Raw genomic sequence first — 16,570 nt, forward strand, 5'->3', positions numbered from 1 at the left:
ACGTCAATATTTGTTTGTGGAAGGATTTCATATCACATCCAAGCATTGGATGTCTGTCTATGGTGTTGAGAGTGGAGAGAAGAAAGAAAGGTCCCTTGATTATGAATGAGAATCGACTGATTGCAGACTGTTCTTAGAAGGTCCAGCCAGGGAAGGCATATGTTGGCAGACTTGCTCTCGCTTGATGTCAAGATGCTTCCTGCCTGAGTCTCAACGCTCTATTACCTTGAATCAAAGCTTCACTGCGAAAACTCACTTGATTCATCTTACATGCTATAAATACACTCGTTGCACAGGGGTATATAAAATGCCAGATGCCAAAAGGTCAATGCTACTACCGCCAGTCTACCTGAAATGCGCCCAAATAATCATCCCATAACCTCTATTCTGACCGTTAATTCATTATACACGGATTCGCCGTATCGAAATACCAAACAGAACTCCAAAACGAGCATCTATTTATCCCAGGAAGGCAACCCTTAATGATCCTGCGCCCGAGAAGGCCTCTAGATCATTCAATACCCAACTCATCCGTTGCGACTCCAAGGCCTCAATATTGTCCACGAAGATCTTCGGTGTATCCATTGCCAGCGGTCCTTCGTCAATCCCCAGCAGCGAGAGTTGACTCTTTGACGTTGAAGAGGTGGGTTTGGGGGGTTCTTCCAGCATGGGCCGGTGTGAGTTTCTCGTTTTCGGAGACGCTGACATAGGGCTTCTGTTTGTGCGATGCATATCGTATACTCCTCGTCGTTGTTTATCTTGCGATCCTGTCTGGTTGAGTTCGCTACCGTGGCCAACTTCGCCAAGCCTAAGACTTAGTGATCCATGCGTCGAGTTCTTTGCTTGTGTAAAACACCGGTCTACCGCCTCAAGATTATCCAGGTATCTTTGAGCGCTGGGCAAGTAAGTTGCGGCTCTTCGCAATGCCTGACAAACTGTCCCAGCCTGTCCCTGTTCAAGCATACTCAAATTCTCTCCCATATGGGGGCTCTCAGCCTGTTCACCCAATCGATGGCTCGTATCAATCTGCGGGAAATGGTGAGCATAGACAGACATGAACCCAGCGAGCCAGATAGAGAATATTGACAGCGAGGACAGAGGCAGCTTCTCCTTGCAGAGACCAACCAGGTCGATGATGTTACGGGATGCTTGGAAAACATCTTCTGCGCTCTCTTCCCAGAATCGATCTGGTGCAAAGTTGAGTACAGTTTGGTTGCCTATGGGAGGTCCCTGAGGCCCGCGGGATCGCAGGGGGAGAAACGGGAGATATTCCCGGTTGAGAACAATTTGACAAATTGAAGCCAGCATATGTAGAGACACATAGGTGCTGGTAGCCTGGTGGTTATCATGTCGGTAGTAGTTCTGCCGAGATAATGTGAAAGTGCCAGGTAGGTCTTCGTTGAACGCAGTTGTCTTCTCTCGTAACTTGTAGAAAGTCGACCTGGGGTCCCACGGGGGATACGTTTCTTGTAACCGGCCACCCATCGAAATGTACCTCGAAATCTCGCCCCATATTTCGACCAAATTGATAAATCGGCTCAACGTGCTATCATCGTTGATCTGAGGCTGACTCGATCCTCCGTATGGTTGTAATAGTCCAGTGTAGACTTCAAGAGACAGGTCATAAGCCATTTCAGAGCATGGCAACTGGATCAACATGCTCTCGACTGCAATGCTTAGCGGTCGCTCGCTCCCGAAGCTCATCAGACGATCAAGAATGAAACAGCTATACATTGTCCGTCGACGTGTCTCTCTTATTATCGAAATCTCTGGTGACCTCTTCTCGAATCCTTTTGTGTCGGATGCCTGGTTTTCCAGTATAGCCATTCGCCGGTCATCTTGCTCTAGCCTCATCAGCTCGGCCATGCGAATGGCTATCCCAAGATACATCCAAGCACTCGGGGCATTCTCTTGACTCCATTCGAATAATCCAAGCATCAGGAAAGACTGTATTCTTTCAACTGTGAGAGTACCCATGACTGTCCTTAGCGGGCCCAGAGCTGTTGTGAGTGCAGTGGCAAAGAAGTCCGAGGCGTACAACGGTCCTGAATTGGTTTTGGAGGCGGAAGATCGGATATTTGTGCCATGTTGACTTGGTAAATGTGTTACATACCGTACCAGATCGGGATGAAAACGGGCTGTAAGCATCAAGATACCAAGCAGGATCAAGTTCAGTTCTGGTGAATAATCTTTTCCTTGGACTGATCCACTGCTCATTTTCTCCTTCAAAGATGGCAAGTGAAGAAAAGGTAATTCTGTGGCATAGTGTAGTTTGTAAATGTTGAGCAACTGATCCCATAGTTCCGTCGTTAAAAAGGGATATGCGAGAACTTCGGCTGCGTATACGGCTGATCTTTTGCTGCTCCATTTGGGTATATCATCTCCCTTCCTGGTTCGCTTTTTCTCCTGCTGTGGTTCTTTTTCGGGCTTCCCTGTTGGAGGGGAATCGTTTCGTTTTGGCGGAGGAGGAACTGCTTCTGGATATTGACACTGATGTCCTCCTTTAACACACGTGTCGCACGGGCTATTGCCTCCATCATTGTCACACTTGATCTTTGATCTTCGACATCGCAGACAAGCAATGCTAGATCGAATCGGCTGTTTTATTCGTGATCCTCTCCTTCCAGCTTTCTCATCAGAGGTGGCTGGCGTGAGTCTACCCGGAGAGTTATCATCACCGGCATCAGGTCTATACTGCTCGTCATGTTGAGCATGCCAGATTGACGCCGGTGACGTGCCCTCTTGGGCTGAGGATAATTCTTCGAGCTTTCTTTTCGAAGTTATTGAAGCTTTTGGAGATGCGTTGGATTCTTTGTCACCCTCTGGGTCCGTAGGTGAGAGTATAGACTGAATGCGGAGCTGAGAAGCTATTTTGCCGATTTCGGTGCTCTTACAGAGCTGTCTTTCTTGTGCAGAGTTAGATCAGAGACTTGACGACCTCTTTTCAGAAGTCAATAAAGACGGTTATTTGAGCAAAGGTCCTGAGAAGGAGGAACAATATGTCAAGAAAGCGTCAACTTTGAAGATTTCATCAATGTAAAATAACGAAGAAAGAACTGGCAAGCCGACACTTTGAATGGGCTACATTAGTACTTATGTAAAACTAAGCCCAGGGTACTACTGATCTAACAAGGATCGCAAGCTGCATATAGAAAAGGAAGACGAAATGAGATCCCCGGGCCGACTTTCATATTGTCAAGCCGACTTATGAGATCCCATCATCGGTCCACGCACCCGATTAACTAGTCCTGGCATGGTAATATCTATGCCGGAAATGCATAAATCTGGGCAAAGTGACAAGCGAGAAGCTACTAGACAAGGTATCATGGATCCATTCCTGCTCTCACTGTTGCTGGAGATGTAGTCTGAGGGCGCCGAAACAGGACTTTTTACGGAAATATGTCTATCGAAAGGCGCCGGTTACGCTAGGAAAGCAGGGAAAACTAAATTAGTGTGTCAATTCCGAGTGTCTGTAGCCGTAAACCCGAGTTTGACATTTCTGTAGCAGAGCCTCAAGGATCGCGCAACTTTAAACGTCCAAGACGAACTTATAAGTGACGACAGACACATTGACAGTTCAAATTACTTTGACTCGTCAGTTTGTTAGCGGAGTTGAGTTCCTCATTGTGTTCCTCATAGCTGACTCGCGTGTTCTTGCGCAACTCTTCCGACATATGTCGTTGGAATTGCTCAGGAACAAGATTTATCCAACGAAGAACAACTTTTGGGGCCAAGTCGCCGCTGGGGTCCTTGGAGGTTTAGGTACGCCGATGTGGGAACTATATGGGGTTGAAGATATGGAGAATATATCGCTACGTAATGATGGGGTAAAACAACATGATAAAAGAGACAGTCGCCGCCGGCCGTCTTCTTAGCCTGAGTGGGGGTCTCGATGTTGAATTGAAGTGGATGAGCCTCAATTCTCCGTTGATAGTTCCCAGATGCCGCTACAATACCTTACAGGTCGATGCATATTTGAGTTCAACTATCGACCCGTATAGTTATATATCTACCAGGTCAGCCGTGGTAGTTTATCAGAGCTGGAAATATATCGACACAGAATGAATGTAGAAGGGCAAATGGAAGTACATCCAATATGAGTGCTGGATCGGATTAGCCTCCGTAGCTTCTTCGGCCGAGTCATAGCATGATGACCGTAACTGGCAACTGAAATGAGAGCAGCAATTTATTACCAATGTATATCCAACTACAAGACGCTCCAGACTTTTAAATCTGGCTTTGGGTATCCATACGGAACCCCATCATCAAAAGACATTGAGGGCTGAAAAGTCGGGAACAAGTCTATGGGGTTATGGGGACGGGAGACAAATTCGAGCTGTGGGCACGGAGGCGGACACGGGACGTTGAAGAAGGTCAAAAGAGAACAGCTTTGATCCCAGGCGATAAAAATGCTTACACACGTCAAAGGTTGTTATAGGGAAAAGCTAGCAGACTCTTTGATAAGTGACCTGGTTTTTTTCGCAACCTGCTTCAATCACCTTTAAGCCAGATAGACTGATTACCTAACACATCTTCTATCAAAGAGATCCATGGATGTTGCCTCTCAAAGTCAAAAACAAACTCGGTTCATCATAATCCCGAAATGCGCCTCGATATTCGCGTGGGCAATTTTTATGTTGGACGGCAAAATGCTGCCTCCCAAAGAGCTCCTGAATGTCACTGCCAATTGCCGACTGCCATCAAGATCCATGCCCCGTTACAACGCCAAGATGGACTAAACTCCAAGAGAGTCTGGACCCTCTGAAGCAAAAGCCAGGGACTTTAAGCTTAAGTGCTTCGCCCATGTGCACACGCAATCAACCTCTAAATTGTCTTTTGATCCCATCATGAGACGACAGTGTTTACCCCAACAAAGAAAATATCCTCTTTCATGTGTCTACTCCCTAGACTCAAAACTGACTCAGAATGGCCAGACCTAGAACAGTGTCACTCCCCAGTGAGTGGCGATACCGCGATGCCAGGATCATTTGCTCCCCCCAACCAATGAATGACGTCGATCGCCTCAAGAGGCCTCACAGCTCGTCAATAGAGCTTCTCACCGCACGAATTTAAGCGCCGACAGACGCCCACCCTCTTTGATGAGGATACGCTAGATCACACAGCTCTTCAAATCAAGCTCCTGCAACAGCCGCCCAAGTTATAGCTCTGTCGCATTGCATTGACGCGCACCGCGCTTGTCTTGAATTGTGTTTCTTGCTGGTGGATCGAATGATGCTGCTGTTGTCATAAGCTGCTAAACATAAACCTGAACCTGAACCCGACCCCTCCATCACATAACGTCTTGCGACCTTCCAAGTTCCAGGATTTCAACAACTCTCCCCTTTTCTTGTCTTCTACTCGTTGTCCTAAACTTGTTCTTCTTTTTGTATTGCGTAGTACCAAGATTGTATCTTTTTTCCATTCATACCAAGACCAGGTAATCGCAAACATGTCTTCTGGACATAATGTAAGTCCGAGAATACACCTCAGGCGCATCATGGCATGCCCATGACGTTCTCCCTTTGCCGCCACTCATGATACTGACAAAATCTCGAATAGGATCCGAAGCTCCTCTACGCTGTAGAGGGCATCAACGCCTATCACATTACAAATGGCAAAGAGCAGTCCCTCACTCCCTCAGGACCTCAGACCCTGTCCCTCCTCATGGTCCCGACCTCATCTGGCTTTGTCGAACCTTCAGGCAGCGGCTCTGATGGCGAGGAGGACTTCTACCTGCACCTTCACCTGCCTCCTGAGCTCGACCTCCCTCTTCCCGCTACGACCCAGATCTACCACCAACCACCTACGAGCTATTTGATTCCTCGCTGGGATCTCGGCCCCGATAGCGGCGCTTTCACCAGGATCGAATTCCCTCCCACCAACTCCAGGCCGGGTGTTCAGGAAGATGTCGATACTTTCGAGACCATCCTCGCCCAGTGCACTGCTTTCCTTGAACGAGCAGCTCCTCCTCAGCCTCCAAGACCCTCCGAGAAGGCCCAAGCTAAGGCGCGCGAAGCAGCTGGCGAGCAACTCCCCGCTTACAACCCGGCTGACTATAACCCCGGAGAAGGTTATGTCCAGGGTAGCCATAGCTCACATACTGGAGGCAGGATTGTTCTTATCGATGAGGAAGACGGCAGCGTCCTTGGTGAGTTGACCGATAGCTATCAAGTGGTGGAAGACAGCAAAATCAAACCCGGTTCCAAAGGTATGGACTGCAAAATTGATACTCATGCTTTAGGTTGCTGACATTAGCGCAGAACCTGTCGAGATTGCTCTTCCTACCGATGGTGGCCAGAACATTTCTGTGCAGCCTGTGTCGCAGCCATGGGCTGAGATGGACATGCACCCTGCCTATAAAAAGTCAACCATTGTGAATAGTGCAAGCAAGGCATCTCGCCTTATCGTCACAACTTCCGATGTTGTCTCTAGAACCCTTCAGAGCCAAGCCGATAACTTCACCAAGAACACAAAGCCTCTCGCCAAGCCTGTGACATTTGCACCTACAACGCATGCGCATATTCGCCGGATCAACAACTTCTCTAACAAAGCAGCCACATTTTCGGCAACCACTGTGGGCACTATCGGCAACATGGCACAGAACCTGGGTGCAACTGTCACTCGTCGCAAAGATGGTAGAGCCAGAGGTTATGACAAGGACGGTAATGCGATCGATACCTACAAACCAGGTGTTCTGAACAAGAGCTTGATGGCCTTCAATACTGTCGTTGACGGTATTGAGCAAGCCGGTCGCAATCTACTCACCGGCACATCATCCAGCGTGACAACTGTTGTCGGCCACCGCTGGGGTGAGGAGGCTGGTGAGTTGTCGCGCAATCTTGGCGGCGGTGTTAAGAACGTGGGACTCGTCTACATTGATGTGACAGGTGTATCTCGACGTGCCATCCTCAAGAGTGTTGCTAAGGGCATGGTAGTTGGCAAGGTCAAGGGTGGTGGTGAGATCATCGTGGGAGGTACTGATAACAACCCTAATTTCGAGACAAGAGAGGGCAATGGTCAGGGCTCACACAGCACATATGGTGATAATGTGAGTGTCGCCAGTGGATATGATCCCAATGGCAAGAAGCCTGCCAAGGGACATTACTGAGTGGTGACGATATCGGAATAGCGAAGACTTGTGACTTGATTTGGTGTGGTCTATTTGAACACTTTGCTGGGCGGTAATGCGGATCGATCATTTATTAGTTCTGAAAAGCTGTAAGATTTGAGTAGAAACCTTTCAATTGAGCTGTGGCGAATAGTGTTAAACATGAGGTTTGGACACTGGTGTAAGTGAGTCGGCAGCACAGTATGAACTATCAAGTTCACGGTAGATCGCGGGGCAGCTACGACCTTCGCGTCGCGCTCTTTGGAGCTTCACCTCGGATTCGATAAAATATTGATTTCTTCTCATCAATGTCGCGCTATGTTAAAGCCTAAAGAGCTCAATAGTCACAATAAACGAGAAGCCTTTCCGTCTGAGCTTGGATTTGGCTGAACGCCCGCGATTGGTTGTCAAGGCTCAAATTTGGAGCTTTGGATAAATCTTCAGGATCAACATCATCAACAATACATACCAGACGCACGACTGCTTGGTTCATGTGCCGCTTTGAGCTTCTTGGTATTATTATAATTACCTTACGTGATATCGGGAATTCTATGAGGTTAAGAAAGGCTCAGGATCGGTACGTTTCCTACCATTATCGTCCTATAAAGCATCACCGCTAATTATACCAAGCTCCGAACCAGAACCACAGTCATGCTCCACGAAATCCTACTCTCCCTCTCGGGACATCCCTCCCCCCTCCTACGAACCGATGCGTCTCAGCCTCATGCCCTCTCCGGCGTATCACCAGCCGAGCGCCAACTCCTCGCCTCAGCCGCCCACCTCAGCGACGTCCACATCAAACTCATCAGCTACACGGCCCAAGTAGCGAACTCGCACCCCTCGACCATCTGCCGAGCCGTCGCAACAGCCATAGACTCCATACATCTAGCAGCCTTCCAGCGCAAAGTTCTCGATGTCGAGGCGAGCATATTACAAGATGACCCGGATCTTGTGGGAGCTTATAATATTGTGCCGTTGACGGCGGTGATAGGCGAGTTTAAGGACTGGACTAGGAGGATGGAGTGGCTTTGGGAGATGGTGCAGTTTATGCTTGCGAAGAATAAGAAGGGGGAGACATGCCACGGTGCTCAGCTCATGGATCGTCTACGACTTGAGCTGCAGAGTGGGTATAGGGATGTTCAAGAGACGGCTATGAGTCTTGTTACGGTGGCAGAAACAGCATGGCTGAAACAGGTTTCTGCTTGGATATTATACGGAAGACTTCCGAGCTTTGGAGGTGATGATTTCTTCGTCCAGAAGGTCGAAGAATCCGAAGAAGTAGGTCTTGTTTGGCGCCTTTGCAAAACATTGCTAACGGAAGCAGGAGTATATATCACGGTCCAGTCTATTGCCAGCCTTCGTGACACCAGCTACAGCTTCATCCATGCTCTTCATTGGAAAATCCTTGAATCACATCCGAGTCAAGAGCAGCGTTGACTCAGGCCTTCGTGGCCTAGATCACCTGTCATCAAAGCTTCAAGAATTATCCAGCCTCTCCTTCCCACTAAAAAGCACCAGCTTCTCGAGAGCCATCATTGCAGTCCGGATATCTCTATCCGAAAACACGCTTCAAAAACTCCTCCCGCTAGCCAAGGTGACGGAAATGCTACAATTATTGCGAGATTTCTTCCTCCTCGGTCGTGGTGAATTTGCAATGCAGTTAACCCACGAGGCAGATGAAAAAATACGCAGTCGTTGGAGGCGAGCAGATAACTTGGCTTACGAAAAGGGTGACGGCCTAAAGAACGTGACGGTCAAAGAGGGTGAAGTTGCGGCGGTTCTCGCAAGGACATGGGCTGTTCTAGCATCTATGCAGGGTCAACATGCCGAGGAAGATGAACAACTTGAGCTTGCTCGGGACCTTTTACGACTAAATCTCACCAAGAGCAAGGCGACTACGAATTTTGGCTCAGGTTCAGGTCTCAGCCGTGATGCTGCAAGCCTCTTATCCGAGTCGCCTTTTCGCAACCTCCTTTTCTCTGTCCCGTCTTTGCTGTCCATCCAGATTCCTCCACCACTGGATATGGTACTGTCACCATCAGACATACAGATATACTCTTGTATCAACGCCTATCTACTATCAATGCGCAGAGCGCACATCCGACTTACGGATCTCTGGAAGATTACATCCTTGAGACGTCAATATCCAACCGCAAAAGGTGACCGGGAACATATTATCCTTCTTCGAAAGCGATGGACGTCTCGGTCGTCTTCAATGCGTAGCTCTTGGACAACTGCAAGTGCTGCCATATTCTTCCTAGCAGAAACAGAAGCATATCTCCAGACTGAGATTGTTGCTGGGCTATGGGAGGGCTTCCATGAGTGGCTGACAGCCAATGACCCCAAGCATGGGCAGTCTAGAGCACCAACACCAACCAAATTACAAGATGAATCAGGGGGTGCTGATACAGATGGGGAAGAGTATGATGACTTATGGCTAGGCAATGAAAATGACAAGCCTACAGCTCAAGATGGTACTCCCAAAGCACGAGATTCAACGCCTCCCCAAGATCCTCAAACTCTTTCAACAGCTCATCGCCTATACCTTCGTACTCTCATTCATCGTCTGCTTCTCACTCAGCCAACATTTACTCAACCTCTATATAACCTCCTCATCCACATTGATCACCTCGTCGCCCATCTACATCGTCTTCACGCTATCTATACGTCTATAGACCTCGAGACAGATGCCGGCGTAGTCGATGCCTTTGTCGATCTTGAGTCTGAAGAGCGTGACGTTAAGCGCCGTCTTCACGACATCGAGTCCCGTGTCCGCTCTGGCATCGAAGATGTCGTCGCCGCCCTTCGCGCTCTTGAATCTGACCCCATCTTCACAGCCGAATGGGAGGGCGACACAGCTCCCGCCACTGCAACTGAGGAAGACGAAGACGATCAGCGCGACGGCAGAGCCCGGGACACAGACGATGCAGAGGAACGAGGTGGCTTCACAGCTGCACGGGTTGGTGGCATCAATCGTCTGCTCATGAAGCTCGACTTTGGCACATGGTTCGGCAGAGCAGACGGCCACGATGATGTCGAGCAGCTGTAACTCGACCGCTTCTGGCGTCTCTACGATTATCGCGTGGGATAGGATAACGAGCTGGTCAGACTTACATGGACGTCAATGGCAGACTTTCTCATGCCAAGGCACGTCTGCAGAAATGAAAAAGAGACGGACGTTTCCCCCGCATCTGTGGCGTTACGGATGGCACGATTCCCACGTCCCCCGATGCATCTCGAGCTGGCTTGACAGGGGTTGCAGATGGGGGTGGATGAGGGTTTTTCTTCCCTTTATCTCACCCAATTGAGTGGATGGAGGAGACTAAGCATTGAGTTATACCAATGGACCAAGTAGACATGCAGCTGCAAGAAAAATTTGCGCAGTATCACCAAGAAATCTGTCAATTTCGCCTTCGTGTCAGGTCATTATTGTATCTCTTCCCAATTGCGCAGCTTTAGCCTGATCATAGCGTAAACTGGTTTTGTATGTGTCTCGTACAATCCAATAATTCTGTAGTGATTCAATTCTCTCCAAGCCATGCCCATTTTCATATCTGGGGTTAAGAGGCGTAGTCCAATCCGGGGTAAACAAAGACACCGGTTAATACCAAGCCAGGCCAGATCATCAATCCTAAGCTGGGCTTTCCCATCTCTCATAGCCCTATCCAAAAACTCCCAAGCGCCTCGCATGCTGTAATCGTGGGGATGATGTTTCTTATCCCGCAAATGCCCGTCCAAAAACCTCACAGCCCAACCAGTCTGTGGTGGGTGAGTGCAGTAGATAACAAAACAAGAAAAAGTCCAAATATGTACATGTCCGTCTGTTCGTGACGGGATAAAAGGTATGTTAAAACAAGAAAAGTAGATGAAAGTCGTGATCTTATACCAACATATAGTATCCATTCTGAAATAGAACTAATGACGATTCCATAGAGGTTCGTATAGGGAATATCAGGTGTGTTCGATATTATTTCCGATGTCGCTTAGCCTTTAATACGCAGCGACGGGCTTGCGTCCAAATCTTAATGCGCCACGGCTTGAAGAGTGTTCTTCAGAGTGGCGTCGCTGGAAGAAGCTGTGCATAAACGAGCGAGGGTTTGCGTGGTTGACATCGCCAGTGTCCCTGCGGATAGCTCGGTGTGAGGGTTTCTTGGCTTGCCATCGCTCCTTAATGCAGTCGTCGACCAGGGAAATAAGGCCGGTGGCGATGATGACACTAAAAGCTCTGTTAGTTTAAATTACGATCAAGGAGTTTCATCATGAACTTACTCAGCCACGTCGGTAATGGCATCGATGATGCTACTGTCACTAATCCAGATGTAGCAAGGGGTAACCCAAGCTCCAGCCATCTCATCGTCCAGAATCTGGTTGGGACTTCGCATCTCAGGAACGATATGAGCGACGGGTGCGCCATGTCCATCTCGGACGAGGTGGAATGAGACAACATTGAGGTTCTTGTCAATTACACGCTTCCAGGCGTATGTGTGACCCCACCACTCAAACTCGTATCGCTTGTTGGTGCGTCCACCTCGTCGTGCAATATCCACGCGAGCATAGTTGCTGAACTCGAGCTTGATTCGGTTTGTAGGTACCATTCGTGCCTTGGGTTTAGGCGTTGGTGAGTCTGATTTCTCCGTGTGATGCGAACCGGACCATACGGAGGCGTTATCAGAAGTTGTAGAAGCGTTGGTACCATTGCCGAACTTGAAGATTGAAGAGTTGCTAGAGGTTGGTCGGTGAAATGGGGTAGCCATCGTCCGCATAGCGGAGCTCATTGACCTTTGGAGGACAGGTCGTGCTGCAGCGACAGTACTGGTCGGCGCTGGAGCATATGCACGCTTAGAGTTGCAAACCTCTCGACCAGAGTCGCGGCAGTAACGGCGAAGAGAAAACTCTCGGCGAGCCAGATCGTGCATGCGCAGGTGGAATAGCTGGACCGCAAGCGTGCGTCGTGTATGTCCAAAAGGAACAACGGTATCGACACGGAGATTCATGTTGCCGTCCGAAGTACAATCGTCATGGCGTACGGCAAGTCGGTCCAGTGAAGGGAATAGACGGCCAAAGTCTTGGGGCGTAGATGGTCGACAGGGGCGTTCGTTAGAGGTTCCGCGATAAGGAGGCAACACTGGAGGGATATGAAGCGACTCAGGGTCAGATAGAATGTAGTCTTTGTCGGCGTCTTCCTGGTCATCCTCTCTGTCGTCATCGTCATCGTCTTCATCGCCGCTTTCCTCTTCCTCTTCCTCTTCTTCTTCCTCCTCATCCTCAGTTTCAAATTCTACCTCTTCGCCGCCGACTGGCAAATCTCGACACAAAGGTGCCATTTCAGATAGGACCGAGTCGTATGTGGCGATAGAGGAAGAGGTAGTATCGAATCTGTGCTCAATGGTTGTTGACTTCATAGCTGTTGTAGGTCTGTTCCCTTGAGCAACATCAAGGCATTTATTATTAGATCCGGAAGCCGAGTGGAAAGAGGTAGGGGCTGTTGATTGAGAAACTTCTGAGAAGTAGGAGTCACGGCGTGAATCAGAATCGGAGGGGGCTGGAGATGTAGTGATGATAACTTTCCGTTGTCGCCGTAATGATGGTTCAGGTGTCATTGTGCGATAGTTGTCAATTGAGTAAGGTGGAGTGTTGTGGTATCCAGGGTGGTTGGTGTTGAGGGAGTAGTAGAGTTTAGGAGTGCGTGTAAGTGGTGTAAATACTGAGCTTCAAGTAAAGGTGCCTGAAGTAAGGGTGTGGTGAAGCGATACTTGAGTTTGTTTGTGTGTAGTGTGTGGTATATGACACAGCCGGCTTCAATCAGGTTGAGTCAGAGTCGAGAGTCGTGAATTTGATAATAGCATAGATGAGGAGACAATCGAAAGGGATATATCTTCACCTTAAGTCGGTTCTGCCTTGATATGGATATGGATGGTAGATTAACGGACGTTGGTCGTAGGTGGGGAGGGGGGCTTATTTGGTACCGAGCCTGACCTTAATACGCAACCAGTGGAGCTGTCGAGAAGCCAGGGGTAAGAAGTGTGTTCAGGCATGGACTTGGACTCGAGGCCACATCAGGAACCTGGCGGGACGGACCACTTTTGGACCAACTGTCAACTCGGGCCACGGCGGGGGAGACAGTGAGAAGTGGAAGAAACGCCTCGCCTCGCCCCGGCCTCAGACCTCTTCTCGCAGACTCGTGCTTAACCTTCGATAGACACCCCCTAGTGTCTCTTGTATGCAGCCAGCAGTGACACTGTTGCAGCCCTAGTATCTCTGGGCTGCACTTTATTATTGTTGGCTGGAAGAGACAGTAAGGTATCGGCAGGAGTGAGCAATACGTTGCGTTGCCATTAATTAAACCATTGCTACCGTAAAGTCAACGGTGGGCAGACAATCGGGTCACAGACGGCGCCAGAAAAAGTTGGTTCACTCTTAGGGAGGCGACTTCAACGGTAGGTGGCTGAAAACCCCAGGCGATGCATTCCAGATTTTGACACACAACCGACTGTCTGTATCGGGGACAGGCGCCTGAGGCATAGCGCTCTACAGCAGGAAGTAGATGACTCTAGTCCTATCCGCGGACCGTACAACACGTCTTTCGTGGGGGAGCAGAGTCAACGACTGCCCCGGATGAAATCCCTAGTGCGCATCGGCCAGTGCTCGGCCACTAGAGTGAGCAAGAGGGTGCGCGTGTGAAGACGTTGTGACGGTGTACCACACGGGGACAGGCCACAGCTAGGGTGCAATGGCTGTTTGGAGCTCATGTCGAGCTCATAGTCACACCATGGGTGGGCTGTTTCCTCCGTCCCGTCGATTCGGTCTTCCTGGGGTGATGGGCGATAATCGTTTCTCAGTCAGGATGGCGGATTCTGATGCCCGCCGATCGATGGGATCTCACTGAAATGGTGGTCGATCAAGGGTAGCGTCAGTAGAGGTCTGTAAGCTTGATTACTAGAATATGGTCGTCAACAGAACAGAGATTTTTTTTTCAGGGTGGTCTCGGACCAAGACCGAATAATTAACGCGCTTGCGTGCTTTGTTAGAGGTCATTGCCTGCTGTACGGAGTAGAGGAGCACAGATCCGTTTCTCTCCATGCTTGGAGGACCCCTAACGTTACCACCCGCCAATCTTTCATCACCACGCAGAGCCAGCTGTGCTTCCCCTTCAGGTTCCCCCACGAAGCCCTTGTCCTCTGTATCTCAGTACAGTATTTGGTGGAGCGAGGCGTGCGAGGCTGTTGAAACTCGGCTCGTCGTGTGTTGGCTCACGACCCATTTATTCTTAATCATTGATGAATCCGAATAAGTAGGTAACGTGCCCTGGCACTGAACGTCTCAGCATCATGACCCGAAGGAGGAATGGCGGATTTCTGGAACACGTCCCGGCTGGTTGAGTGCGTGCATGTGCACTGTATAGCCCAACATTAGTACTGTACTGCACGGCAGACAGGCTCTGTAAAGTCCAGTTGCCTAACAAGGATTCGTTTGTTGGATGTTTGTCCTGATTTTGGAGCGAGTTCCTGACTTTGCAATTGAGATGAGGAGATGTTGTTTATCGATGATGCCTCGCTTAAGTCACGAGGTGATTTGAGTCATATCTCCTTTTCTAGATTGTTTCCCGATTATCTTCCCGTACCTTCCTTCATCTGCTGGTCTGATTTTCATCACGGAAGGTGCCAGCTGCCTCCAGAGCGCGATAATAGGTGTCTCAGGCTTCAAGACATGCCACCTGAGGCATCACAAATGCGCATGCACAGTAAATATTTCCTTTTCATATGCTATCCGAGTCAGCCAAACGTCAAATATGTACTGTATCAACTTCAAACTGCTGAGTCATTTGAGTTTTTGAGATGGAAGTTACCTACCTATTCCTGGCTCTGTGTATCATTACGCCCGATCCTTGCATTTTTGGGGTTTCCTTCACCATCCACTAACCTTCTCAGCTTCCACCAACCAAGCCTGATCTCAACCATCCAAGTCAATTCTTCACTCAGCATTCATGGATCTCTTTGGCTTCTCTCATTGATCCAGAATGTCTTAGACCACCCCGGTGACCCCGGGATCTCATATGCAAGGCCGATTGGATCCCACGGCATCTCACCTCTCCGTCTTTTCTCGCTCAGGGTTGCACATAACCTTGGATAGGTAGTTTGGGCCTACCGCTAACACTAGAAGCTCATGATCGAACGCGTCAGCCTTCTCTGTCTACCGTGTCTGCCTCGTTAATGAGGTTGAAATTATCTATTCGCTGGCAATGTCGGTGGCGAGGCTGTAATGACGATTCAACTCAACAGAGCCACATCCTTTGACATGGCCTGCGGTGAATGGGAATGCCAGGCTGCGATGTCCTCTACTCCGCCATTGACTAGTTTTAAGTGCTTCTATTTAGGGAGATGTCATGACAAGGGTACGCTAGGCAAGAGCCTAAAATGATCACTGATGGCCCATTATCAAATTCCACTATCCACAGTTAACAGCATCAGCCTCGGCGATTTGCCTGCTGCGCCAGATGGATTTGCTAAGCTACTAATGGGTTTAATTGACTCACTGCAACTACTGGCCCGTCCCGCTCCATACACATCCCGGCGTCAAGATTCACGCGGCGGGTCAGCCAACTCATTCATGACTGAGCTGGCCCATGATACTTGGACAAGATGTCATGGGGCAGCTTGTCGAAGGCAGCAATCACGAAGCACGACAGCTATGTCTTCTTCTTGCTGTCGTCACAATTGGATCGTCAGTATGGGGTTTGGCGGATGGAACTCGGTATTTCTCAGAATTCGATCTTGACACCCAGGGAATGCCTTGCTTTGGAACCCAACACCTCCATCACCATGCGTCCTAGCATGTAGGACTTGAGACGCCATCGACACTTTGAAGCATTCGGGTTTCATACACGTCACTATTCGTCGCTACACTATCAATTTGAGTGTGAATCGTACAACATTCTGTACACGCTGCCAGACTTTCTCAGTTACACGACCGACGTGATCTTCAACCCGGGCTCGAACACTGTTTGTCGTACCCTGCCTGGGGGAAGTAAGAAAACTTTAGGACCTTGACCCTAAGTGATAAAAAGATTTAGGCAAGTCGGTCTAAGCTTAAAGAGCTCTTTGACGAGTTCATTCTGGCATCCTACTTTAACCTCTGACGTTTTCTTGCTCCCAAGGCCCTGCAGCTTCATCCCACCTCTTGGTTCGCATCGCACGCGCTGAACATGCAAGCCAAAGGTGATTTATGACCACCAAGTCGACCCATCGAGATGTAGTCCTTGCTCATGTGTTGACAGCCCATTCGTCGTCGGGGGCTCTGGCCCCTGTTTAATGAAACGATTTAGCCAATCACAAGATCAGTCTTCTCCTCTTAGCCAAACGAGCACCGTAAGGTCGTGTCCACGGCCTGGGACTCAATTCAATCGTCAAGTCGTCGTATTTGGAGGTCCCTTGGCATTGCGCCGTTCCTGTGCCTGACCATCAT

General features: G+C 49.2%; 4 protein-coding genes across 6 annotated transcripts; 2 read left to right on the forward strand and 2 right to left on the reverse strand.

Annotated features, from left to right (window-relative positions):
- Positions 1-179: 179 nt before the first annotated feature.
- FOIG_05014 (uncharacterized protein) lies at positions 180-3,148 on the reverse strand (the record flags this gene model as incomplete). The annotated part of the gene is made up of 2 exons (XM_031203380.1): positions 180-2,898; positions 3,131-3,148. The coding sequence occupies 2 exons, from the start codon at positions 3,146-3,148 to the stop codon at positions 460-462; spliced, it is 2,457 nt and encodes an 818-aa protein (XP_031066959.1). The 3' UTR covers positions 180-459.
- A 1,442-nt stretch (positions 3,149-4,590) lies between these two features.
- FOIG_05015 (uncharacterized protein) lies at positions 4,591-7,283 on the forward strand. Of its 2 annotated transcripts, XM_031203381.1 has the most exons (3): positions 4,591-5,467; positions 5,560-6,208; positions 6,261-7,283. In XM_031203381.1, exons 1-3 carry the CDS (start codon positions 5,450-5,452, stop codon positions 7,106-7,108), a joined length of 1,515 nt encoding a protein of 504 aa, XP_031066960.1. In that variant the 5' UTR covers positions 4,591-5,449; the 3' UTR covers positions 7,109-7,283. The 2 variants fall into 2 exon arrangements, with proteins under 2 accessions (XP_031066960.1, XP_031066961.1); XM_031203382.1 differs by having other exon boundaries at positions 4,591-6,208.
- A 151-nt stretch (positions 7,284-7,434) lies between these two features.
- Positions 7,435-10,756, forward strand: FOIG_05016 (uncharacterized protein). The gene is made up of 3 exons (XM_031203383.1): positions 7,435-7,685; positions 7,739-8,386; positions 8,433-10,756. The coding sequence occupies exons 2-3, from the start codon at positions 7,760-7,762 to the stop codon at positions 10,155-10,157; spliced, it is 2,352 nt and encodes a 783-aa protein (XP_031066962.1). The 5' UTR covers positions 7,435-7,685; positions 7,739-7,759; the 3' UTR covers positions 10,158-10,756.
- On the reverse strand, positions 8,469-16,391 carry FOIG_05017 (uncharacterized protein). 2 transcript variants are annotated; one of them, XM_031203385.1, is made up of 3 exons: positions 12,990-14,689; positions 11,378-12,904; positions 8,469-11,324 (listed from the first exon to the last, which is right to left on the reverse strand). In XM_031203385.1, exons 2-3 carry the CDS (start codon positions 12,706-12,708, stop codon positions 11,099-11,101), a joined length of 1,557 nt encoding a protein of 518 aa, XP_031066964.1. In that variant the 5' UTR covers positions 12,709-12,904; positions 12,990-14,689; the 3' UTR covers positions 8,469-11,098. The 2 variants fall into 2 exon arrangements, with proteins under 2 accessions (XP_031066964.1, XP_031066963.1); XM_031203384.1 differs by having other exon boundaries at positions 11,378-16,391.
- Between the last annotated feature and the right edge of the window lie 179 nt (positions 16,392-16,570).

The sequence above is a fragment of the Fusarium odoratissimum genome, assembly GCF_000260195.1.
Source record: "Fusarium odoratissimum NRRL 54006 unplaced genomic scaffold supercont1.6, whole genome shotgun sequence".
In the NCBI taxonomy this organism is placed as follows: domain Eukaryota; kingdom Fungi; phylum Ascomycota; class Sordariomycetes; order Hypocreales; family Nectriaceae; genus Fusarium; species Fusarium odoratissimum.